Genomic DNA, 26,115 nt, shown 5'->3' on the forward strand with positions numbered 1-26,115 from the left:
CATCGTTTTTCTGCTTGTTTTTTATTGATTTTAATTGGTGCTGGGGCAGGACATCGGCGTTAATCATACATAGTTAAAGTGTTGCTGTTTAGCTAATTAAAACAGACCCCTAAGACTTGTAGCACACAAACCCCAAAATGCAGCCAGGACCGCTGCCTGCGTATTGACCCAACAGATCACAGACTTGCCTGCCTCTCGAATCTGAAACTGTCCCCAGTGTTGAAAGACTGAGCTAACAGCACAGTGCGAGCCAGTGCCTGCACTGTGTTAATCCTCAACACTGAATGTATTAATGAGCCGAGATGCCAGATGGCAAATATTTATCTGCAGTGAAAAGAAACGCTGACAACCTTGGTCATGGTTTAGTGATCAGGCCCCGAAGTAAAAAAGAAGTCCAGGCCTGTTATGTGTAAGAAGATTATTTATTTAGTTTGTTTTATTAAAAATACAGCCTAGCTTTGCTGGAGAAGATATTCTAGCACTCTCAAAGAGTAAGTAGCAGGGTTCTGAAAAAAATATACCGTTACAGGTCCCCACGTGTTGCTACAACTGTTTAAATACCGTACCTGTAATTTTTCTTTTCATTGTTAACATCCAGACAACTTTTACACTCCCAAAGCTCTTTTCAAAATGTCTGCTCTAGTGCACTGATAGTGTAAGGATTATTGTCCACATTGTGAAACAGGTAACACAGCAATAACGATCCATGATGTGGTACTGAACAGACAAGCCAGAGCACTTGTTATGTTTTTTTTTAGTGCCCTTCCTGCAGTGATTTAAAGGACAGATCTCAAACCCCAGTGCACTAGAGCAGACATTTTGAAAAGAGCTTTGAAACAGACTTTAAAGTTATGTGTTAAAAGTTGTCAGGATGTGAACAGTGAAAAGAAAAATTACAAGTACGTTATTTAAACCGTTGTAGCATCACGTGGGGACGTGTAACGCTGTATTTTTCGGAACCTTGCTACTTAATCTTTGAGCCATATTTAAGAGCTGTACCTTCACTATATCAACTCTAGCCTCTCGCTGGGGTTATTCACCCTGCAGGGGATATGGAGTTGATGGTTTTCCATAGCTGAATTACTTTTGCAAGTGTGCAGTATTGCTGGACTTTTTAGCACAAACTGGGTTACTTTTTGTTCAGTTTTGTCTAATTTTAGTACAGAGTTTCTTCTGCAGTACTGTGTTTAAAGTAAAGGTTGTTGTTACAAATGCATGGCAGTTTTTCACATTTTCAGAGGGTCTTAGAGTCCCACAGGACAGTAGTTATTTTATACATTTTTTCACGGTATTACCCCCATTTTCTACCCAATTCGAATGCCGACCCAACCCAATTGAACCCTACTTACCAATCAGGTCTGAAGTTAAACTGGAGACCTACGTTCTCACTGTCAAGAAAATCTTATCTTTTCACCCGTTCCAACCGGAGCTACCCTGGAGGCAATGTCCCAGCCTGGGAAACCCACTAGGCATTGAGGTAAACTACTGTAGCTCCAGTTTACTTTCCTCCCAATCCCTGCAAGTTTGCAAAGGCCAATGCAACGCTCCCTGTCGGTGTCTCCAGCCGATTGCTAACTCGCCACGAGAGGGGTTTACCAAACGCAGTGCTTTTACTAGGTGAGGAGATCCCATCACAGGGCACAGTTTTAATGGCCTCTGGGAGATTGCAAACCTTAATCAGGAGCAGACAGTGGCAGAGAGAAGAAGAGAAGAGGGAGATGAGGCATGGTGTCATTGACAACATGTGCTTCACAGCTGACTTTGGCAAGGTTTGAGGCTGAACGGGAACTTGAAGGAGAGACGGGAGGGAGGGAGAAAAGGAGAAGGAGAAGGGAGAGGGAGATATGGCTATTCCACAGGGGGAATGCAGAGCTGGAACATTCTGTTACCGAGTGGCGCTGGTGTGAAATGTACACACACTGGTTTGACAGCTCTTAAGCCCTTACAGCATGCCTCTGGAATGATCTCCTTCTCTGGAGATGAACGAGGGGCAGGGGAAGGAGGGGAAGGGCCTGACGGATGGAAGAGCAGGATCCCCTGTTATATAAGGCCTCTTAAGGGAAATGTAGGTCAAGAGTGGCTTTGCTGATCAAAGCACTGTTCAGCGTTGCTCACAAACAGGTTCAAGGCCTGGCCCAGCGCTTGCTGTGGATCCGAAGATGAATTCTACACAGGCAGGGAGGAGCAGAATGTGGTCTGATGTAACAAGAACCATACGGCTTACATGTGGTGTTCCAGTTGCAGTGCCCCACATTGGGCCCAATTCACAAAGAATGAAGTTAAACAGCAGTCACGAATATCACATTTTTAAATTAAAACAGACTTTTAAAAAAAAAAAGCATGTAGGCCCGTAGTCTTTAAAATATACATCAGTCCAGCCAGCTGCTGAGATATTTTCTTCAGCAGGTCATCACAGTACGGGACGTGAGGTAATTTAGTGGGTTATATCTTGTAATTGTCATCGCTTTCTGCTATGACTCCAGTGTTTCCTATTACTCACTAACATTACGTCATACAAAACAGCTGTTAGAGAGATCTTAATGATTAGGATGCCTTTGACGCCTAGGAAGACTCACCCTGTCAAAAGAAACTGAATAATAATAAACAACTGAATAATCCTGAAATATGAACAAGTAATTTACCCCATGGTGTGACCAACTGACAAGCCTGTGTCTTGAGCACCAGAGAAACCTCTACAGGTAATGACATTTTTTTAGTCTGTTGCTATAGTATACCATATTACACACCTCACTAGCTTCATCAGCCAATCAGCTTGCAAATTGTGATGCCTTTACCTGCCATCAAACCTCATTAATTAAGCATGATAACCCTGATTTAGGGTCGCAATCAGATGCATTGGTTTCTTGGCTGTGGCAGTTGCTGAGAGCGTAGCTTAGCAACCAGGTAAAAGCACCATGGATCTCCTTTTGTTAATATTTGTATTGTTCTGTGGATTACTGTTCAAGGTGTATAACTATAGGGGGCTGTGTGGTCCAGTGGTTAAAGAAAAGGGCTTGTAACCAGGAGGTCCCCAGTTCAAATCCCACCTCGGCCACTGACTCATTGTGTGACCCTGAGCAAGTCACTTAACCTCCTTGTGCTCTGTCTTTCGGGTGAGATGTAGTTGTAAGTGACTCTGCAGCTGATGCACAGTTCACACACCCTAGTCTCTGTAAGTTGCCTTGGATAAAGGCGTCTGCTAAATAAACAAATAATAACAAATAATTATGATAAAGAAAGCTGATAAGTTCCCCTTGTGTCAAAAAACTATCTTGGTCACTGTTTACCCTCAGAGGAAATTATCAACTGTGAAACGAAGCTGATGAGTGCTTTATCCCTTAATACAGTGTCTTTGGGCACAAACCTAAAGAATGAATAAAGATTTATCAGCAGTGGGCATCGGGGCTTCAGAATTCCGATCATGGAGGGCCATTCCACTCCAGGTTTAATAAATAGGTAAAGTAGGTACATTAGGAGCAGGTTGTAGGTTTAAATGCTTTGGAACAGTGTTGGAAAAACCCTTGGAACTGTTTTCCACTGTGTTTTTGCACAGTATTTTTTGCAGTTTTACCATGCTTTTCCCATAGTTTACCCTGTTTTGCCATGTTTATTAATATGCCATATGAAATGGGTTCATTCCATCTCCTGCCTCAGATGGAGCAGAAATTAGAAATTGAACATTTCTAAAAAATCTCAGAAATTCAGCCTTTTAAATAAACATATAAGGAGAAACAATAATTAACAATTATTCAATGTGTCAGGATGTCAGGACTGCCCAGTCCCTGACCACATTCCGGCGCCTCCTTAAGACTCACCTCTTCAAACAGCACCTGTAGAACTCCTCTGTTTGTATCCTGGGACACTATCACCCTTCATTTAAATGTGCTTTATTTTGCTCTTATCTGCCCCCTATTTTACTGCATTTAATCCTGTACTTCAGAATATTGTAATCTGCCAAGTGTTTAACCTGTAGTATTTTGTACTTAATCATATCCTGATGTAACTATCACTATTATCTGCTGTATTATTGAATTGTGGTTTGTCACACTTGAACAAAAATTATTGTATTTCTTGCTCTTATTGTATTACTTGTATTGTAACACTTGAATGTATTTGTATTTGCTTGCGATTGTAAGTCACCCTGGATAAGGGCGTCTGCTAATAAATAAATAATAATAATAATAATAATAATAATAATAATATTCCTGGAAATATACGTTAGATGCTATATTATTACGGTGGTTCTATACAATTATAATTTTTTCCCCACAGTCCTGAATCAACCGAGGAACAATACAATGTTTTTTTATTCCTGTATTTTTAAAGCTCTGCATCACTATTTAGTCCCAGTCCTTCAATTCTCCCCAGGGGTTTTGCCTATTTTGACTCCAGCACAGCTTTGAAAAGTCAGCGGGTGTGTTGAGTGGGGGCAAGGGGTAGGCTATGCAGTGACCTCATTAATCCTCCTTCTTCATTCTGTGGTACATCTTCTGACATCCTGCTTTTCACAATGTGTATTTATTAGGTCACAGCTAAAGAAAGGAGTAGCTATTTTTAATAGTTCAACTACCGGTCAACTAAATAATAGTGTGCATCAGCATAATGTTCTGATCCTGAGTAGAAGGGTAATTGATTACTGTTTAACAAATGTACTTATAATTATTTATTAGTCATGGACACAAGGGTTATTAAAGACCCTTTAATAAAGAGCAAATGTTTGTGTTTTGTTTTTGTTTTTTTTAATATTGAAGAGAAAACATAAATACTTGAGATATTATTTTGTCAATCAAAACAAGGTTCTCAGTTTAAATATATTAATCATATGTACCCTTTACTCAGTGGACAAGAATAATAGCTTAAAAACAGATTCCTGACAAAGGATCTGTGCTACAAGTTACACAATATTGCTACATGTGTTCTTATATCAACGATCCCATAAATAAAATAAAAAAATAAAGCAGGTGTTTATATATCTGAATTGCATACATAACTTGTAAAGGTAGTGTTGCAAATGGAAAATGTCACTATCATATTTAGGTTTTTGGAGAGTTGAATCTAGGGGTATTCTTTTATTTTCTGTTTTGTCTCTAGCATAGTAGAAGCATATAGGAAAGCAAGTAGGGATATTTATAGAACACAGTTTGCATTTCCCATTGATCTGTTATACCAAACCTAAATTTAAAAGTAAACCAAATATAGTTGCAATGCGTTTACTTCAGTCTTAAATGTAATTTAAAAAAAAGAGTAAAACATGAGTTAATTTTGCGATACTAGAACCTAATCAACTGAAATTAGCATTTTAAGTTTATAATTTTGTAACATTCACATCAAAATTTCAGTAATTCAATTAGACTAAATATGTTTTGACATGAGTAATCGATTATTGCGATATTATCAATCGTTTTTGTGTCTCGATTACTGCGCTTGAAGACTGTCACAGCCGGTATGGCATTCCTGACAGAGGTACAGAACAAAGCGACACTCTTCTGATGATGTCATCACCCCATTTAGCAGTGATCCAATTAGGGTTGAACACCTTCTGCTGAGCCTCTGCAAAGTGTGAGATTAAATGTGCATGATAACCAGTCGTCCCTGATTTTCTGTGCAATAACTTTAAGCGGTTTTACCTGAGGGTAAACAAAAGTAGTATAATCTGGGTTTAAGATCTTGGCACTGAAGCAACAGGTGATGTCACCTGAAAAACTCCACCACTCCCTCAGTGTTAAAGAAAACAAAATATTGCAATATATTGAAGGTTTATGTGTTACAATATTTGTTAATATATATGCTGTGTGTACAGATGTTTTAAGTATTGGCGAACTACAATACAATAGTGTGTGGCTCTAAAGGTAAGATTTAAGAGAAGAACTTAATGAAGCTCTGTGACTGAACCTGGAAAAGCTGTTCTGCTAATTTGGGTCAGAGTAGATTCCTAGGACCCTATAAAACAACCGAGTGATGGGTGTTGCCAGCTCATTCCTGATGCAGGGAGTTTAGACTGTGGGAACTCTGTAATCCTTCTACAGAAACAGGTTTTCTAACCTGTGACCCCCTGGGAGTGGAGGAGTCTTTCACATGACATCACCTGTTGGTTCAGTTCCAAGATCTTACTCCACATTAAACCACACACCTTGAGATAGTGTACACTCTCCCTCAGATTCTAATGATACTGTTGCATTCCTGAAAGCTAGTTTCATTTGTGAGTTTAGGTATTCTGTTCTGGGGAAAGACAACTGAAATCCAGGTTCAGTTCCAACCAAGTCCTAAATATTCACCACAGCATAGTCATTGTTTCTCATGAATCTTCACATTATATCTGTTAAAATGTAGTGTTTTCAAAGCTTTTCTTAATATGTATGGTAAGCAAAAAACAAAATAGTGGCGGGTCTGTCAGTGTTTACCTTTTCACTGTATATCGCACAACATAAACAAAGTCTTTGGTCACTAAACCTGTCTGAGATCAATATTTACAGTTTGTCAGTTAGTCCAGAAGCCTGTTTGACCAGTGCAGCCCCATCATGTCTGTTCATGTGGGTTTGATCTCATCTGTGGCTTGCATCTTTTCAAGCAGCTTGCCTTTGCTAACAAGGGAGACCTTCGCATGTTTTTTTAGAAATCAAAGCAGTGTATCTGCATGGAAGCAGACAAATCAGTTTTATGTTGAACTGTAATGAGCCTCATTTAAATGGTCTATGTGCATTCCGTGTCTTAAAGGATAGCTCAAATGCTGTCATTTTAATGACTTTTTTACCTTTAATGTGCCATTTTATGGAACATGCAATCATTCATAGTGGTTCTGTTGTGCTTGTCTGAAGCTACTTCTTTATGTAGTTTTCCTTTTAAACTCAAGAAGCGCAGAACTGGTGTTGTGATATATCAAGGATGGTAGTGACACAAGGTCTGAGCTCAGTCAGTTTAGTTGGAGTTTGGAAATCATTTAGAAATCTCAGAGCTTTCAAATGTCTTAAAGATTTACCACCAGCACGATACTTGTTTGTGTCTGTTTGTTTGGGCTACTGTGCTGTTTTATTTTACAAAGTATTTTTGTCTAGTTTAAGTCTTGTATTTATTAAAAAGCGCAAGCAGCGCATTCATTACCCCAGTCCTGCCTTGTGTGTATTGTCTTCCGGGTCTGACGTCATCCACCAGCCATTATTTATTTATTTATTTATTAGCAGACGCCCTTATCCAGGGTGACTTATAATTGTTACAAGATATCACATTATTTTTGACATATAATTACCCATTTATACAGTTGGGTTTTTACTGGAGCAATCTAGGTAAAGTACCTTTCTCAAGGGTACAGCAGCAGTGTCCCCCACCAGGGATTGAACCTACGACCCTCCGGTCAAGAGTCCAGAGCCCTAACCAGCTGAGCCATCCTGGTCACAGCACTTAAAATCACTTCCACAGTTAAAGCAAGTTACATTTTAACCACATGTTTATATATATATATATATATATATATATATATATATATATATATATATATATATATATATATATATATATATACACAGTAAATAGAGAACCACTTGTCCAATTGTAATGAAACTTCCATCATAAAAGTTTACTGTGGTAAATAAGCCTGGTAACTTTTCAGTTTACTGTCTTTTACCCCTGTTTTTGTGATGTACCATGTCTTTACTGTGCTTTTACCACACACTGCTGTACTTTTGGTATACCTTTGTAAATTGTGCTATAATATTACATGGCATTTGCACCACACGTTGTAATAGAGTGATATTCTCCTTTGTATTTTGCATCAGCCTTAATTTTTGTACAGTACTTGCTAGTTTTGTTCTGTGGTTTGTAAATGCAGTCTTGTCTTTCACCCTCTCTGTTGACAGCTATTTACCTGCCTGGTCACTTGTAGTCTTATCTGCTGAGCCAGGCGCTCTGGAATTAGGTGCTGCCTGAGAGTCACGCAGGAAGGATCGGTGACAGCTGCAGCTAATGCTCTTATCTGAAGGGTGGATAGAGGAGAGAACAATCCTAGTGCTACTCTTCCAAAAATAATGTTCTTATTACTTCAAGACTTCCCTTCTTATAAATAAGGCTTGGAATATGTCCTAGGGCAGTGGTCCTGAAAGTTTTTTTTTTCTCCTTTTGAAATGTAACTGCTTATTCAAAATGTGAAATGAAAGGACATTGAAATATGGATTTATCAAATTGCACAAAAGCAGAGGACAGAGTAGTTGATTTTATTGTCTTCAGTCCCCTTACCAATACAGAAGTAATGCACTTTTCCAGATACTGTAGGCAGCTGCTGTCGCTGGCACAATGCCCTGTGTAATCTAAAGGGATTCCCCAGTGTGTAAAAAGGCTGTTGCTTATAGGCTAGTGAAACAAACCCCCTCAAGTAGGCAAACGTTTTGGCAGGTGTCTTCATCATGTAGTTGACCTGTGGAGGCTTCGGTAAATATGTGGCTTGATCATAAGTGGAATTATTTCAATGGTTAAAAGACATTACATCCTAGGTTAGTTCTCAGTTATCCCACAGTTATTCATGCTTCGAAATAGCTGCTGTAACGATGTGGTGCCCCACAACTATATTGCTCATCATCAGGGCAAGACAGCAGTTTGACAGATGGCTGATATTTGGCAGAAGTTTCTGTATCTAAGGTGTTACTACTGGCATTTCACATTCTGCAGTTTTCTAACACAGAAGGAAAATAATTGAGGAATGACCACATATCCCTCCAGAAAACATTTAAACATCTCTCTGTGACATCAAATCAGTTGCACCCTATTGATAGTATCGATTAATCATTTCTGTTTGCTAGTGATATGAAATTGTATTAAAAGATCATTACAAGTATGTGACAAGATGGCACCAGTGGTGGAAGCAGGTCAGAGATGGTAGGTTGCAGTTTTAAGCACCACAGCGTGCATGAATACAAAATAAAGGTTTAAACAAAATAATCACGCACCACAAAATCTAAAGAAAATCCTCACCCAAGTTAAACTATACTGGTGCGCTGGGGAATGTGTCTTCCTGATTGCTGCCCCTTAATGGGGCTTTTTAGCTCTATTTTGTATCATGTGGCTGTTCCCAATTAGCACCAATTATCTAATTTGGGAGCAGCCACATTCTCACATGTATTTGGCAGGGATAGGAATTAAACCCACCCCTGCCAACCACCACACAAACAAAACCCTATTTAAGTAATACAAAGTATAAATACTATTTACTGTACATGTTTCATAAAGCCAGCTAATGTTTCATATGCATATATTTACTTAAATGTAATTGGACAGTTTGGAAATATATTGGAAGTTAGCCAAAGTTCGTCATTTAAAATATTAACTTAGTTTTTAATTGCTGTTTGTGTTTTATGGGTTGGGAGGGCTCATCTAGCTCTTTTTAATTTTGAATGTTTCATTGGAAGGGAAGGGAGGGAACTAAAGATGGGAGGGCTTTCTTTTTCTTTTTAATTAATGGTCCTGGGTTAAAAAGTGTATAGTGCTTTTAAAAGCAACGAAATGGGAAGACGTGTGTCTGAGTGTTTGGAATGTCAGTTGTTTATTTGATTTACTCTTGTTTTCACATTTTTAACGATTGATTAATTGTGTTTTTTGACTGAGTATAAAGTAATAAAAATAAAGTAACATTTAAACATTTAAAAAAAAAATATTTAGCTTTCTTTAGCTTAAGTTTTAACGCTCCGAACAGCAAACACTAACTGTGTACAATGTAGTTAGCTTTCAATATTAATTTTCTGATACTGTTTGAAAGAAATATGTTGAATAACAAAATATAATAATTTACTTGCAACTAAGATGATATGATAGACTTGTTGTACTTCTGTGAAAGGAAAGCACCGATGAGCAAATGTTGCAAGTTGCAGTCTTTTTTCTTCTTTATGAAATATTGGGTATACCTCCCAGTAAGTACCCTCTGCCATTTCTCAGGATATGTTTTTTGTGCACCATTTTTTGGTACCGCACTCAGGTAGATCAAATTAATCGATCCATTATTTTTTTAATCGATTGAAGCCCACAGGTCTGACTAATAGATTAAAACCCCTAAGATACAGTTATACATACTGTATAATGAAAAAAGTTAAGAAGATTATTTGCAGTGTGAAATGATTTTTATTATGAGTGATTTGTTGTTTATTTAATGTGGCATTGCTCTTGCTATTGTGATCCAGGAAAGCTGCCAAAATGATTATTTTGAAATACCAGTATGACATGGGGCGCCATTCACTGTGGCCAAAACACGATCAAATTCAAGACGTCTCAACTCAAGCATCTGTTTTGCCATGTGCACCGGTCTTTAAAGTAAATATTATGCAGAAGTAGATTAAATAAGTCTTTTATAATCTTTCTATTTCCAGTACATCCTCTTCAGCTGCGTGCTTGCTATACTTTCATCCCTACCGTCTCCTGCTATGCTGCCCATAACACAGGCAGGATCTCAAAAACAGCCCCTGTGCCTCCTAACAACATCTTGGATGTTATTTTTAATCAGAAGAGTATATTTGATTTATGGTAGCTTTATCATCTACTGCGAAAATCTAACCGCATGCTGTTATTTCCACTTAAAATGCAATTTACCCCCAAAAGCAAAACAGTAGTGCTGGATTAAAAATACTTTTAATTAGAAGCATCCATGTCAGGTTGTGCAACACTTGAATTCACTTTCACTTTGATATGACATGGAGGATGCTGTGTCCTACCCCCCCCCCCCCCCCCAAAAACAGAAATTTCTGGTTAACTCAGGGAATTTCAATGTTGATGGGTTTTTTTTTTATTTTAAGCCACCGTCAACAATGTTGCTAGTGGTCCAGCACAGGAACATCTCAATAGTGCAGCACTAATACAAAGAGAGACCAAATAGACCATGCTTAATAAATTACAACAATAAAAATAATTCCAAACAATTACTCTACATCCAAAAATGCATACACATGCACATACCAACTTATATGAATACATATATGAAGCATGTTTATTTTTGTTACGCATTCAAAGTGATGGTTTTTCCCCCTCTCTTCTTGTTGTGTTGGCACACAGATGGATGTGAAAAGGAAGCAGGAAGTGGTGGTGTATGACCAGAACACGCGGGATGCCAGTCTGCTTGCCTCCGACAGCTTCGTCCACATCCTCCTGGGCAAACTGAACAGCAACTTCCACAGAGTGTCGCTTCTCACAGGTAGGCGTCCGTGCCAATGCTGCGTCTCTCTCTCCTGCTGAGTGCTGTAGTAACTGGAAATTACTGGGATTATTAGGAGTAAGAATAAAACGTGCCGTTGAGGTGACGTTAATATGACACCGTCATATATGTTTAGAGGTTTGCACTGCTGAAACTATAGAGAGCTGCTTTGACCATTTACTTCAGTTTTGATTAAATCTGTGTTCTTATACTCGTAGCTCCATTCTAACTGCTTTGTTCCGACAGTCTTCGACCACTGGTTGTATGTCTTTTTCAACCTGAATTTTGCACGATTTCTGTTTTTTTTAAAGTCAGTGTTACATTTCCCAATAATTCTTAACATACTTTACTTTAATATGGCTGAATTGTTACAGCAGTTTCCTGGAACAAAAGCCAGAGCCAATTACTGTACCTATTGAGTAAAGAGAGGATCATTTTGAGTATGTGTAATGGGAGGTGTTGAAACACTGCCGTTACGTATTCTGACCCCTGCCTGTAACGTTAAAAGCTCTAGGCTTGCTAGAGCAAATGAGCCTGGCTCTTTTGTGCAATGGTCAAAACATGTCATCTTCTGTATAACAGATTTCTCCAATCTGTAAATTCAATAGAATTCTTTATTGTATTTATAGTCTAAGCCATGATGGGTAGTGAAATATACAATAACTGTCTGAATTTAAAAATAGCAGGTATCATTTCCAGCCCCTAATTGCACAATGAGTATAGACCTTCTTTCTCATAGCCTGCAATCACTGCTTGCCTCTCAGTGAAATAATTACAGAGTTTCTGTGGAAAGGGCTTTGTGTAATTCTGGAGCAAGCTGAGTGTAATAGGGCTTACCCTACACGGTGTGCCTGAGCGGTCTGTTTGCTTGTGGGTATGTGAGCGTGCAGTAATGCTATGGCAGGACAGGTCCTAGGAGGCTAACATAACATTGAGAAACCAATTGGTAAGTGTGCATTGGAATGAAAATAATTGGTCATGCACAGATGAAGTCATTGAATTCCAGTGTAAGGGGGTGCAGAGTGCATGCTGGGAAGAGTTGCCAAGCAGGGTAGGTAGGTGGTCTTAGATGTCATCTTGAAATTATATTTTCATAAAGCAGTAAGTTTGGATAACCTCTGAGCACCAGCGTCCTTCTGCCTTCTCGCCCCTGGCTGTAAAAAACTATTCCAGAGAGTTGTTGAACACTGTCTAATCAGTTTAACTGGCTTTCATAAGCTGTTGTTTTTGGTTCATCTTCTTTTAACCTCGGCAGAGGTCCACGGTGTTATTGATTTCTTTTAGAAATACTAAAAGAAACGTAATAAATTCAATGTCAATCGTTTCCACCAAAAGTCTTTTTCAATATCTTCACTGTTGAAATGAGTTTTGATTAATTCACTTATATCACTGGGCAATGTAGACTCCACCCTAAGTAGTACAGTGTAAAGCTGTACTACTCAGGGTACTACAGCTTTGTTTGCTGCGCCCCTCTTCAGAGATATTTTCTATTTTTTTTTGCTACGCCCCCCCCCCCTTCTAGTAAACAGTACAATATTTACAAAAATATGATTCTTAAAATAGCATAGTGTAACGTTGCGTGTAAAATAAAAGCAGGCTCCACATAGGCAGTAGCTTCATGCTCGAATTCAGCAGTTTATTAGCACAGGACAAATAAACAATTAAGGACCACACCAAAGCAAAACAAAATAATAAAAATCTCTCTCTCTGCTAAATTCCAGTCTACCTCTCGCTCTCCCTGAGACAGCCTTTGTCACTCACTCGCACAACTGCGCTCAGGCATGCACTCCTATTTATCTCTTCGCATTAAACCACGCCCTCCATCCGCCTTCACAAATGCATGTCCAGGATTGGTGAACCAACCAACACCCCCGCCTGCCCTCACCCCCACCCCCCTCTCGCTAGCTTGTGGCGTGGCACCCCGTAAATTAAACTGAGTGTACTAATATTACAGTATTGTTATTACAGTAAAATGCAGAATAATGAACGAGAAAATGAGGGTGCAACATTTTAATAAGTGACTAGTCTTTATTAATGTTAATGCACTTACGAATAGTAATTGTCATTTTTGTCCATCTTAATATTTTTATTATAACTTTATAAAAGATGTATTTAATAAAAGTTTCAACCTTTCAAATGAAGGAGGGCCGGAGCGATAGAGTGGCTGAGCTACGAGAGGTCTGAAATGACACAAGCTTTGTGGACAGATTTAACAGGGGGTTGGTCAGATTAAACAGCCCTGACTGGGTAGTTGATTGAGTCAGTCATCCTGGAAGTCTACCGAGTCTGCCATTTACAGGAAGTATTTTCCAGTCAGGTATTGGCGCCCCCATAATAACCTCGTTGTGCGCCCTTAGGGGGGCGGGCCCCACAATTTGAAAACCTCTGGTGTAAAGGGCCTTTGTATATACAGCACCATTCCCACCTATGCAAGTTCATTGTGTTATATGTGCAAAATCAGTATATGCACATTGCTATTAATGGAACTATTAAGAAATCCTTCCCTTATAAAAATGTTCCCATAGTGAAAGCATAGCAAAGTGTAATAAAGCACAGTCACAGCATGGTAAAGCATAGGTAAGCATTGTAAAGGCCAGCGAGGTATGGTAAAGCATGTTAATAAGCATATTAATGGCAAACCAGGGTAAACTATGGAAAATGCACAGTAAAACCATGGGGAAAACATGGGAAAAATGCAAAAATATCATGGTAAACTTGTATAAGGATTCACACTTTACCACTTGGGGGTGGAGTCCACATCCCACAGTGATAAAAGTATATTAATTAAAGTATATTAATTGCAGACACTGATACATTTTTCATTGAGTTTGACGTTTCTTTTAGTATTTGTAATGACTGAAACAGAAAATGATACAAAGTTGATCTAATCCAAGTGTAAGGTGCCCGCTGAAGTAGAAGTGAATTAAAGTGATGTATTAGTGGTTAATGTCTTTCTCTGACAATGAGCCCCTGCTGGGGCCCTGAACTAATACACCTTGTTATCGGCTCCTCGTAATTAAATCAAAATCAAAATTGCGTTCTCCCTCAGCTGCTTTTGAAGAGAAAGGGAAGAGTAATCAACGTAATGCCTCCAAGCCATCTGCTGGACGCTATTCATCTGCATCCCGCTCGCTTTGTGTCGGCCTTCTCCCTGACTCCACAATTAGGACAGGGGAGGTCTCGCACTGCCGCAAGGGAGTCCAGACCAGTGGCGTGGAAATGATCGATTCGGCTGCTTCATAGTGGGGGGAGTGCGACCCTGGGAGCTGAGAGATACAAGCAGACCTGTTCTAATATTACAGCTGGGATGAGTGTGTTTCAGGTTTGAGTATTGTTTCAAAGGAATCAGCACTCTAATTAAACAAGAATACATTTTTAAAAAAATTAGCATAGTGGCAGCTACAGTGTCTCACTTTGTTGCTTATGAGTAGTTGATGCTCTCGTTTGAAAATGAACACTCCAGACAGTTGAAATTGTTCTGAGCAGAGTGAGACAAGTGGTTTTGCTAATTAGAGTTCTAATAAATCTTCTTCTGCTACTGCCCTGAGTCCCAATTAAACAGCACTGCATTTAATTTTACTGAGCTGCCTTTTGCTAAAGCAGGTTTACGAGAGTCTGCTGTGTTTTGAAATGATACAATTCCAGAATTTTGCTTAACTTTCTCAGTGACTTTCAACTTCTTTTGATTTAGACTGCAAGTCATCCATTATTATGAATAGACCAGCTTGGATTGGACCTTGATTTGCCGTTCATGGTGAAAACCACCATTACAATTAGTAGAACCAAAATGAACCTGCTTGTTTTGTCATTTACCTGTTTCCTAAATCATACTGAGGTGCATGATGTAATGATCTGTATATTTAGCAGTTTTTCTATGAACTTCTTTCAGTACTTCAAACTGTAGTTACGGTCAGTTCTCTGACAAATGAGAAATTACTGAAATTCCATCAGACCCACTGTTAACAATTTCAGATACTTTCTTTTGTAAAAAACAAAAAAAATCAAATCTAGTAAGAATTTCAATGTCCAGGGATTTCAAATCAAGCAGGGTTGTTTGCCATCAGCTCTTCTTAAAGCAACCACCAACCTGCTCAGGTCAAAAATAGGTCTGTACTCTTTATCAAGTTAAAGGATTTGTTCTCCACATGTTCCGATTGAATCAGCCTTTGCATTCGAGGTCCCTTGCAGGAATACACATGAACATTAAAATAGACAACCAGTGACGGAGTTTTCATGTATTTGCTTGTCTGTAAAAGGTGTTGACTTGACTGCTGATGTGCAAAAGTGTCGCGACTTGGGTTCAGATTCAAATTCGGGACCATTTGCTATTCATTGTTCGGGTTCGGGAAACCAGAACTCATTTACACGCTAAATCCTTGTAATAAAACTGTTACCACAATCATTATTACCATAAATCAACTTTACAAATGGGGCTACTAGCTGATATATTGCTTCTGCTAATGCGCTTATGAGAAGCGGGATATAATTAAGTTAATTTGCTCAAATATGGAGTAGAAAAGGCCCCTGCTGCATGATATTAGTTCTAACATTTGTGCCTCATAGTCAACCCCCCCCCAATGCCCCCCCCCCCCCAAAGCAATTTTATAAAGGAAGAAGATGAAAAATTGCATTTGTTTGACAAGTAGATCAATCTGTTTTCATGGAGTGAGTGATCATGCAGTCAGAGCTCTGCTGGGGACTATCCTCTGCCATCCATTTAGACTAATGCCATCAGGGAGAAAGAGGCTGCAGAATATATCTGTGCAGTTACTTCATACATGTGCCATCAAGAATGTTATGATGTAGATTAGAACAAGATCTATGTGTATAACCACTCATAATGGAACCCAGACCCTTAATTTGAGGCCAGCATAGTGAATAGAACAGTATTGCGGGTAAGATTTGAAAAATTGATTTTCGCTTTTATTCTTGCATTGACGTTAACATACACAACCAGGTTTAAGATGGATAACACATTACCGAGGTTTGTAAAGGTGATGTCATTCTGCCCTGGATTCTTTCCTTGACAGATCTTCATGCTTAGCTGTGGCAGGTCTGAGAGTCTGTATCGCAGGCCCCCCCCCCCCTTGAGTATAATGTAATAAAAAGGGGCCCTTTGTGTCCTGCAAAACATTTGGTGAAGTAAAGTAAGAGGGTTCAACTTGACTGTTCCCAGTGGCAATTTCAGAACAAATTCAAATTCGGTGATTTGAATATTATTTTTTTTTATTATTATTTATTTCTTAGCAGACGCCCTTATCCAGGGCGACTTACAATTGTTACAAGATATCACATTATACATTATTTCACATTATACAGATATCACATTATTTTGACATACAATTACCCATTTATACAGTTGGGTTTTTACTGGAGCAATCTAGGTAAAGTACCTTGCTCAAGGGTACAACAGCAGTGTCCCCCACTGGGGATTGAACCCACAACCCTCCGGTCAAGAGTCCAGAGCCCTAACCACTACTCCACACTGCTGCCATGACCTGTGTAACCTTCTAAAGGGGAAAATATAAGAAACAGAGGCATATAGACATTTTACCCAAGGCCTTTGTTTAGGGTCAAATGGGAATCCTCAAGCGCCGATTGTGTCAGTCCGTCCGTCTGTACATGCATTGATGTTGATCTTCTCCAAACTTGTTATCGTACACTCCTTGCCTCTTATAATGTTTGAGATTGCGTTTGACTATAATCCGACTCTTGATTTTTATACATATATATGTTAAACCTTTTAGGTGTGCGATTCTTGTTTACTAAGCTGTAAATCTCTTGTTTTCTATGACATCTCTTTTGTAATATTAAATCTGCTATCTAAGACCAATGACATACCTTCCCTCGCCTTTCCTACCTGGATTTTAATCCATTACATTTTTGGCCCAACCGTAGACACTGTGCTTGAGAGAGACCCTGGATTGCATACAAGGAGTGGGTTTACCAATATGTTGTCCTAGCGTGTGTTTAGGTGTCAGAGTGAAACACTATTTATACTCGAGGAGACTTGTGAAGTGTGGCTTGTTGCAGAAATTCAATTAATTGTCACACAGAACAGAAGGAACATGTCTCCTTGATTCATGAGCAAGGAATGTTCACCATTTAACATCTGCTTAAATATTTTATGAGGGCTGGATTGCAACAAATCAAGCCACCACCACACGGCACTCCACAGTGTTGCTAGGAATCTGTGTAGAATCACGCAAGGGGATAAGGCGCCTGTGAGCAAAATCTGCTTTTTACTGTATAGTTTGCAGGATTCTCATTACCAGTTCAAAGGGCACTGTACAGAATGTCATATAAATAACTATTTCTGATATTAAATAACTAATTTATGCATTACACTAGATTATTTTAGATAAAGTCTGGTTTTAATGTAAGTGTAAGATTTTGTCTGTGGTTAGAAACTGAACTGAAGTGAAGTTGATAAACATTTCAGCTACTGCCTTCTTTAGTGTACTCTAGTAGTTTACCCTTGAGTTCTGATTGAGTTGTGAAGTTATGGATGAGGGCAGGTGATTGACAACAAATGTGGTAATGGACAAACACAGACCAACCCTTTATTTAATGCAAGAGAAATGTACTATAGCTTGCTTATTAGCAGATGTATTAAGGCAGACTTGTCTTTGGTTGTATGTTGCCAATAGTGTACTGTAGTTCTAGAATGTCTAACTTTTAAATTGTGCCTTTTTAAACTGAGCAGAGGTTTTTTCTTCTTTGCCAGTTTTTTACAAGCCCTGTCTGAGGCTAGCAGCTAATCTAATCCCTTCCTGCTGAGAGGAGAATGAGGTGTGACAGAAATACATGGCAGAGTGTCTCAATGTGGTAATCGCTTCATTACACAAGGGGAGAAGCAGCATTGCTAAGAGCAAGCTCCCCCAGCCTTTAGCAGACTCTAAATATGACACAGACACCCCACCATTGATACAGCCAGTGCTGTTGAAGTTACTTTTAAAAAGTAAACCCTTACAGTTAAAAGTTATTTGAACAAAATTGTAACTAGTTACAGTAATGTATAACTTGTGTAAATGTAGTACAATTAGTTACAAAGTTACTTCTCATTCACAGTTTACATTTTACAGAGATTTTTTTCCAGTTTGGCTGCAGATGAGCATATTCTTTAAAGATCCCACTCATGTCGTTATCTGACACCATTTTGTAGCAAGGTGATGTTAGAAGTGCGTTCATGTGATATGTAAGCGCTTTCTGAAGTTATGCATTAGCTGTAGTCCTGTTTTAATGTAACTAAAAATAACTATGCTATTTTTTCATATAAAATGTAATCTGTTACCACATGTAGTTACTTGTCTGAAAAAGGAACCATTACAGTTACAAAAGCTTCAGTTCTTTAGAAAATCATTTAGTTTATGCCTAATTACTTCAATATAAATTTGAAAGAGGATGATCAGGACGTTTCAGCTGAAGAAGGGCGTTTGTCTGAAAAGACCTGAAATAAAGTATTTTTTAATCATTTAAACTCAAGATCAGAGCAGTCAGAAGCCCTGAAATGTTTTAAATGCTTGGAAAATTAAGTCTTTAACTGGATTTAAACACCGAAGGAGCAGCAGAAAGCCTAATAAATTGAGGCATAATTACTGAAGCGGTGAGCTGTTGGGGTCTTTTCAGTGCTGGTAAAATCCAGCATCAGAAGACTTTGCAGACGCAAGGAGGTAGCAGTCCTGGTGGATTTGATTTAAAGAGTTTTCAAGCTGGTATATGCTGATACATGTGTAATCATTTACTTGTTGGTAAAAGCACGCGATTATACATGTAAGAGTATTATTAATGGAGGAAACCTTTTTAGAAGTGACCGCACTCTGCTGAATGTGTTCTTGTATCGGTTAGACGCAGTAAACCTGGCCTCTCGCTTGTTTTTCTCCCCTGTTTTCATAGTAGCTTGATTATCAGATGAATCATCCCAGAACAGTTCATATCCGATGTGATTTACGAGTTCATTAGTGGCTGCGATGACTTCATATCTGTGCTATGCTGGATGTGGGTTTCTCCCCCCTCACCCTTTTCCAATTAAATTAGTGTCGGTTTTGATTCCTCACACGCATAGCACAAACAAAACTAAAACTAAAAAATACCAAACTTCATAAGAGAACTGACGCCGTCTTAATTAAACCATAAATGTACTTGGTATGAAAAAAGAAGAGCACTTCAGTAAAGCTGAGATACAATGGGGTTCAATGTTAAGCTTTCTAAATTGAAATCAATGTGGAATGTATTCAACTGAACAGAGTTGATAAGAGCTCTTTCTGCATCTAGGTTGTTTACGGCCTTAGCAATTTGTCAAGTGCAAATGAGTTTGTCCAAATAATAAACTCAAGAGGTATCTATGCCGCAGCATAATATAGAGAGGCGTGTTTTTAGAAACATGCTAACACTGCTGTTCTGTATAAAACTTGTGTATTGCATATATTGGCTCAGTAGATTTACTCTTTAAATGTTATCAGCAAAAACACTGAAGGTGTCCACTAGCAAACCCTGCAAAACAGGAAAAGGAAATGCACCTACTGCTGTTTAGTTCTGGGTCTTGTAAACCCGTTTCTTGCTCATTTTCGGTTTTCCTTTCTAAAGAATTGTGCTGCTGACGATTTGAAGGAAATCGCTTTGAGAACACTTGACTGTGAATATTGAATACTTCATAGTGTGTACCATTATCTTAACCACCTGCTTATCCAGCTACACAGTAAGGATTGAGTCCTCTCCATGAAAGTGGCAGATTGGACACTGTGCAGTGCTGTACATGTTGCATTAAGGCTTAGGCAAATATTAGGTTTCCAAGCCTTGTGGCGTTATCTCTTCCGGAGTTCCCCATCCCTCACTTTTGTTTAAACTGACTTACATTGTGTGTTGAAAACAAGCATGACTACAGCTTTGTAATTAAGGGATCTGTGTGCTTTATGGACGATCCTGTTTGAGATTCTTGCGGTTGCCTCTAATACAGTGTTGCAGTGTAAATAAACGATCACACAACTACTGCCATAAACTGGGCGTTACTTCAACAGCAAACCCGGATACATTCAAATACATTCAGAGCGGAGGGACTTCTGTAATTACTTTTTGTAAAAATGATGAGGTTCTAGAAATCAGACCCATTCCTAATCTGTGCCAGACTGGTACAATAAGCAGGCCAATGTTTTTTCCCAGCGTGGCTGCCTGGATCCTAATGAGTCTTAACACTGGCTGGATATATCATCTAAGTATGGTCACTTTAAAGAAGATTTAAAAAGAGCATGATTTGTGGGAACCTGATTTTTTTTTTTTGCCGACCATAAAAAAAATCACGGCCCTGAAGGAGCATTCCACTCCAGGTTTAACAGGTAAAATGAACTGCTTTAGGGTCTGGGTGGAGGTTCAATTGGTTCAATTAAACAATTTAGAACAGAGTTGGAACAAAGACCAGGACTGGAAGGGCCAACTCTAGGAAGGGTCTGCTGTAGTGTATTGGCCACTTTTGTAGAATTGTAGTGCAATTTTATATGACAACACGTCTCAACAGCTTCTAAAAAACAGAACAAGTGGATCATGACTTATGCATGACAAGTGGATTAAACTAACATTGATACTGTAACACCTTTTCAAAGGTCCTGCTCAAATGACAATACAACTCTTGAGGCATGCATACTAGTGGAAAATCCCATTGATAGGAGCTGCAATACAACATTTAGCCACCAGATGGTGCCCTAAATTAAAGTCCTATTCACAGTAGGGCTGTCAGTTAAGACTCCAAGCATCAATCGATTAATTGGGCACACAAAATCGAATCGTTCGATTAAATATCGATGATTGTACCACCCACATAACTTTTCGCTCCATTCCTCTCCCCCCGACGTGATTATTTTAATATCATTGCTGTTGTAAGTAAAAGCTTGTGTACAACAATTGAATGCGAGGGGGAGTTAATCAAATAAACAATTTTTCAACTGACGTGGTTTTAAATTTAAGAAGAAAATGTAGGTCTGGCGGCCATCTTGTTTTACAAAAGAACACCATGTTGCCCTATTTGAATTCCATCAGTTGGTTAAACGGTTTGCAAACAGAAGCAGTTTGATGTTCGGGGCGTGTTTCAGCGAATTTGCTGGCAGCCATTTTGATATTAAAATTTATCGCAGCAGCTTCTGCTTTTCAAACTTGAAGCGGATTTGGTCGTTGATGACATATGCCAAGTTTCAGATCAATTCCTTCACCGGTTCCCAAGAAGAAGATTTTGAAAGATTTTTCAAAAACGCAATTTTTTAGTATCTCAATTGTATTCAACCCAGGATGATACCTACCAAGTTTGATGTTGACTGGTTACACGGAGTTCGAGCAGGAGCAGTTTGAAGTCTTGGGAAGAATACAAAAAAAGAATAATAATAAAAATCTTTACAATAACAATAGGCTTCCCCAGCCATTCTGGCTTGGAAGCCTAATAATAGCATCAGTAATAAAACAAACTTAAATAAGATGGATGCAGTAATTGTATCAATTAAATATGCGATTAAAAGCAAGATTAATCTTTTTTTAATCGCTTGACAACCCTATTTTTAATTATTATACAGCTATGCCATTTAGAAATCTAACATGAACTACTGTATACTGTATAGCTATTATGGCTTCTGGTAGACTTTTGCAATATCATTTTGTAGTTTCTTTGAACACACAATGTTAAATAAAAGATCTAAATTATGTTCCTAAAGTGTGTGTGTTTTTTTTTCGTTTTTTTTTCACCAGGTGATGGAAAACATTTGGCCACAGCTGTACACTATATAGCCCTAAAGTGTCCTATTATGGTAAACGAAGGGTTAACCAACTGGTTTTAAGTTACAAGAAATGTTGGTATATTCTCTCTCTATCTGTTCCAATGAAAACCCTGGTTTAGACTCCAATGGAGAAATAGCAACAACCAAAAATATCACTGTGTAACAGTATATATTTATCTATAGGTTTATTTTATAGAGGTACTAGTTTTGGGGTTTAATTGTGGGATCAAAAAATAAACTCAAACCTTTCAATTCCATTCAGGGGATAAAACCTTTACGCCAAACTTTTGGCAGTCCCCAATGAACCCTTTGTGAGTGTGCATGTTGAAGTTCTGTGTTCTGTTTTTGTAAAAATAAATACAGCAGCTTCATTTCTGAGTCTCGCAAAGGTTGACGCAATTTGATCCTCTTCTCTGAGAACTAGCGCAGAGCCATCTGTCACTGTTTTTTCAGGATTATTTAAATGGACAGGCTCACTGAAGTGTCCCAGATTTAAAGGGTTCCTGGTTCCTATAATGACACAGCATCCCATTTTTATAATCAAGATTAGACAGCATTAAATTTTGTGGGGTTGTGTGAGTTATAGTCAGCTAACATATTACTCATCTCATAAAGGTAGAATAGTGCTTACTCAAACGAACTGTTCTATTGAACTGTTAAAGAACTTCAATATAAGAAGAACATAAGAAAGTTTACAAACGAGAGGAGGCCATTCAGCCCATCTTGCTCGTTTGGTTGTTAGTAGCTTATTGATCCCAGAATCTCATCAAGCAGCTTCTTGAAGGATCCCAGGGTGTCAGCTTCAACAACATTACTGGGGAGTTGGTTCCAGACCCTCACAATTCTCTGTGTAAAAAAGTGCCTCCTATTTTCTGTTCTGAATGCCCCTTTATCTAATCTCCATTTATGACCCCTGGTCCTTTTTTCTTTTTTCAAGTCAAAGAAGTCCCACGGGTTGACATTGTCTATACCTTTTAGGATTTTGAATGTTTGAATCAGATCGCCGCGTAGTGTTCTTTGTTCAAGACTGAATAGATTCAATTATTTTAGTCTGTCTGCATACGACATGCCTTTTAAACCTGGGATAATTCTGGTTGCTCTTCTTTGCACTCTTTCTAGAGCAGCAATATCCTTTTTGTAACGAGGTGACCAGAACTGAACACAATATTCTAGGTGAGGTCTTACTAATGCATTGTAGAGTTTTAACATTACTTCCCTTGATTTAAATTCAACAATATATCCAAGCATCTTGTTAGCCTTTTTTATAGCTTCCCCACATTGTCTAGATGAAGACATTTCTGAGTCAACATAAACTCCTAGGTATTATGTTGCTTCCCTTTATAGCAGACAGAAATGCTGTGCTTTTTTTGGTTGAAATTCTCTTTTATAACAACCATATTTCCAGTACAGTAGGTGGTAAAACTTGCAAATATGTTAAGGCTAGAAATTGCCAGCTTGAAATCTGGAAAATGGCATCAGAATGTTTTCTGATACTGAGCAGCGTCGGACTGGAGGCAATGGGATTTATGTAAATGTATTTTTTTTTTTTGCTGTGCTGAGAGGGTTTAGATCATCCGCGTGCTTCCATATGATTAATTCTGCAGCTGTGAGCTGTTTTGAAAAGCCTCTGATTCTGAAAGGTTGGCAGGTTTTCAGCTTAAAAAAAGAAGAAATCTGGGACACTTAATGGAATCTGGGATGTAGAAATAAAAATGTAAAGGCGTCTTACTGCCAGGTCCTTTTCTTTTTCACTCTGATAGTTTTCAGGGGTGGGTATTAAAAAAATGGACCTCAAAAGTTTTCAAAGAGCATCAAGGACTATGGATGCCAAAGTTTCCCACAATCATAGAAAACACTGCATGAATGATTACTCATGGAAAATCCACACATTCTGTCTGAAGTCCTTGCAAGTATCTCATAGATTAAAAAAATTCTGCTACGGATTACTGTTGATGCAGCAGTCATTGCTTAATCCATAACTCTGGAGTGCACATAACAAACAGGTAATGACCACTGTGCAAGATCATTTCTCTGTTGAGCTGTTTTTATTTGAAAAAGGGCTGTATGTAAGATGCTATGTAACTGTAATGAAGTGTAGCTATCCGGTGGGTGGGGTGGGTGCCCCACAAGCGAGCATCTTAACCGCAATGCAACGGAGCTGGGCTTGTCTCATCTCAACGACAGGGAACAGAATCTACAATGCATCACACGACACTGCCCGTTGCACTCTTCCCCCTTTTAACCTCAGAGATCGTCTGCAGCCAGTCAATGAGATCCAGGTCATGACACCAAGGTAACAGGGCGGAGGCTGGGTGCGAACTGGCGTAACAGCAGTACACCACACAACACTTCTCATTACACAGTGTGGATTTGTGTAATTGTGGCAGGGGGTCTTGCTGAATGAATCCCTGTGTTCGTGCATGTTCTCCTGGGTTGTGTTGGGACTTGTCAGAGGGCTTGCACACGTGACGGGAGGTACCCATCCCAAAAACCATTGCTGGATGGGATACTTGCTGCCAGTTTTACCCGAATCATACTGCTCACTGACTAAATGTCTAGATATCCCTGAATAGATAACTGTCCCCTCTTCAAAATGATTTCTTACTCAAGGTGTTCCCCAAGTGGAGCGGTTTCCCAAATGTTATCCATTTACTACCAATTGAAGAATGTCTGGGTTAGCAAATTCTGGACCTAAATTTAGCCATCAGATAAAATGTAATTAGTGTTTAGCAAAAGCTCCTACTGCAGTACATGGCATTGCAGCCTTTAGCAACCTGATATCAAATCAATACGATGTAGGCATCATGACTCCCTCAGAAATAGAGCAGCTCGCTGACTGCTGTTTTTTAATGCTGAACAATGACATCATCCTGAACAATGACATCATCTGCAACACTACTCATGATTGTTTTGGATATCAGCTTTCCCATTTTAAACGGAAATCGTTTTGCTTACAGGACGGTGTTCTTGTAATGCAGTCAAAGATCTGCGACCATGCCCCTGGAGATCCATAACAAAAAAGAAAATCAATAATTTCATTCAGAAGAGCCTTGGTCTACCAGGGGTGAGGTAGCTTCCCAAGAGAACTCGTATCCATTATTGTGAATCGGTCCCTGCTATTTTTAGGCTCATTCTGCCGAGTGCAGCTGATATAGCGCATCTGGCTTCCAGTAATTGCTATGCCTCTATTCATTCGTACTGTGAGCCGCAAGGACACAGTGTGACTTTGCACACTTGATGTCCTTGTGGCTGTCAAGCTGGGTTTTGAATACATGGCCTAGCACCAAACTATGCACTCTGCTGTACCAGATGTACTTGGAGAGAAGGCGTGTGTGAGAACTCTACAGAGGCCACAGGTTTACAAGATAAATACATAAATTAAAATGAAATCTCAGCCCCCTACCAAGTCGCTCTTGATCGGATTGATTGTTAACTGAAAATATGTGTGGTTAGATTTGCAATAAATTAACTACCTGTAAATATTCCAATATAAAAGTGTTACACTGATGTCTGTAGGATAGTGGTATGAAGTATGAACATCACTGGGATAATGGAAAGCGATTCCCCAAATCAATTCAAACAATTTACCCTGTCGTTTTATTGTGTGTTTTTGCTGCAGTGCCGCATTTGTACAATGTAAACTGCTCCTGTACTTTTTTGTTTTGTATTGGAGATCACTCTGATAAAAACATTGCTCAAGCATTCTCACGAAACATACAGTAGGCATAAAGAAATAAACCTTTATTGAAATGCGCTATGGTATTTTGGCTTCTTACCAGATAATAATGCTTTCTTTTCAAAGGAAAGCCATCTGCAGTTGTAATTGGATTGTAGTAGCAGTACTCCCTCTAGTGGTTGAATGTGAAATGTATCTTCACAATGCAGTGCCATTACAGCTATAGGTTTGGGGGTTTTGTTGTACAGAAGAGGGCTATTACCCTAGTCTTACCCATTGAAAAGTTGCTTTGAAATCACCACATTATTACAGTACAATTTATTTTTCTATTGCATATTTCATGACCAAAATAATGGCTTTGCTGTAATAATTATGGTGGCGCCTTAGACCTTGATTTAATGCAGACCCAATCACAAAACTATTACCAAAAAAATAAATAACTAGCTCAAGCCTAAAACACATACTTCTTTAATAGTCAATATCATTGATTCAATCAAAATCATTTGGTAATGGATCATACAATT

At 38.8% G+C, this 26,115-nt stretch overlaps 1 protein-coding gene across 1 annotated transcript in view; it reads left to right on the forward strand.

Moving 5' to 3' along the window:
• Nucleotides 1-26,115, forward strand: part of LOC117434453 (dual specificity protein phosphatase 8-like) — a 72,964-nt gene that overhangs the window by 23,120 nt on the left and 23,729 nt on the right. The window contains exon 3 of the mRNA XM_034057012.3: nt 11,023-11,161. Coding sequence (XP_033912903.1) covers nt 11,023-11,161 — 139 coding nt within the window. The remainder of the gene's footprint in view (nt 1-11,022; nt 11,162-26,115) is intronic.

The sequence above is a fragment of the Acipenser ruthenus genome, chromosome 28 (assembly GCF_902713425.1).
Source record: "Acipenser ruthenus chromosome 28, fAciRut3.2 maternal haplotype, whole genome shotgun sequence".
NCBI classification, from domain to species: Eukaryota; Metazoa; Chordata; class Actinopteri; order Acipenseriformes; family Acipenseridae; genus Acipenser; species Acipenser ruthenus.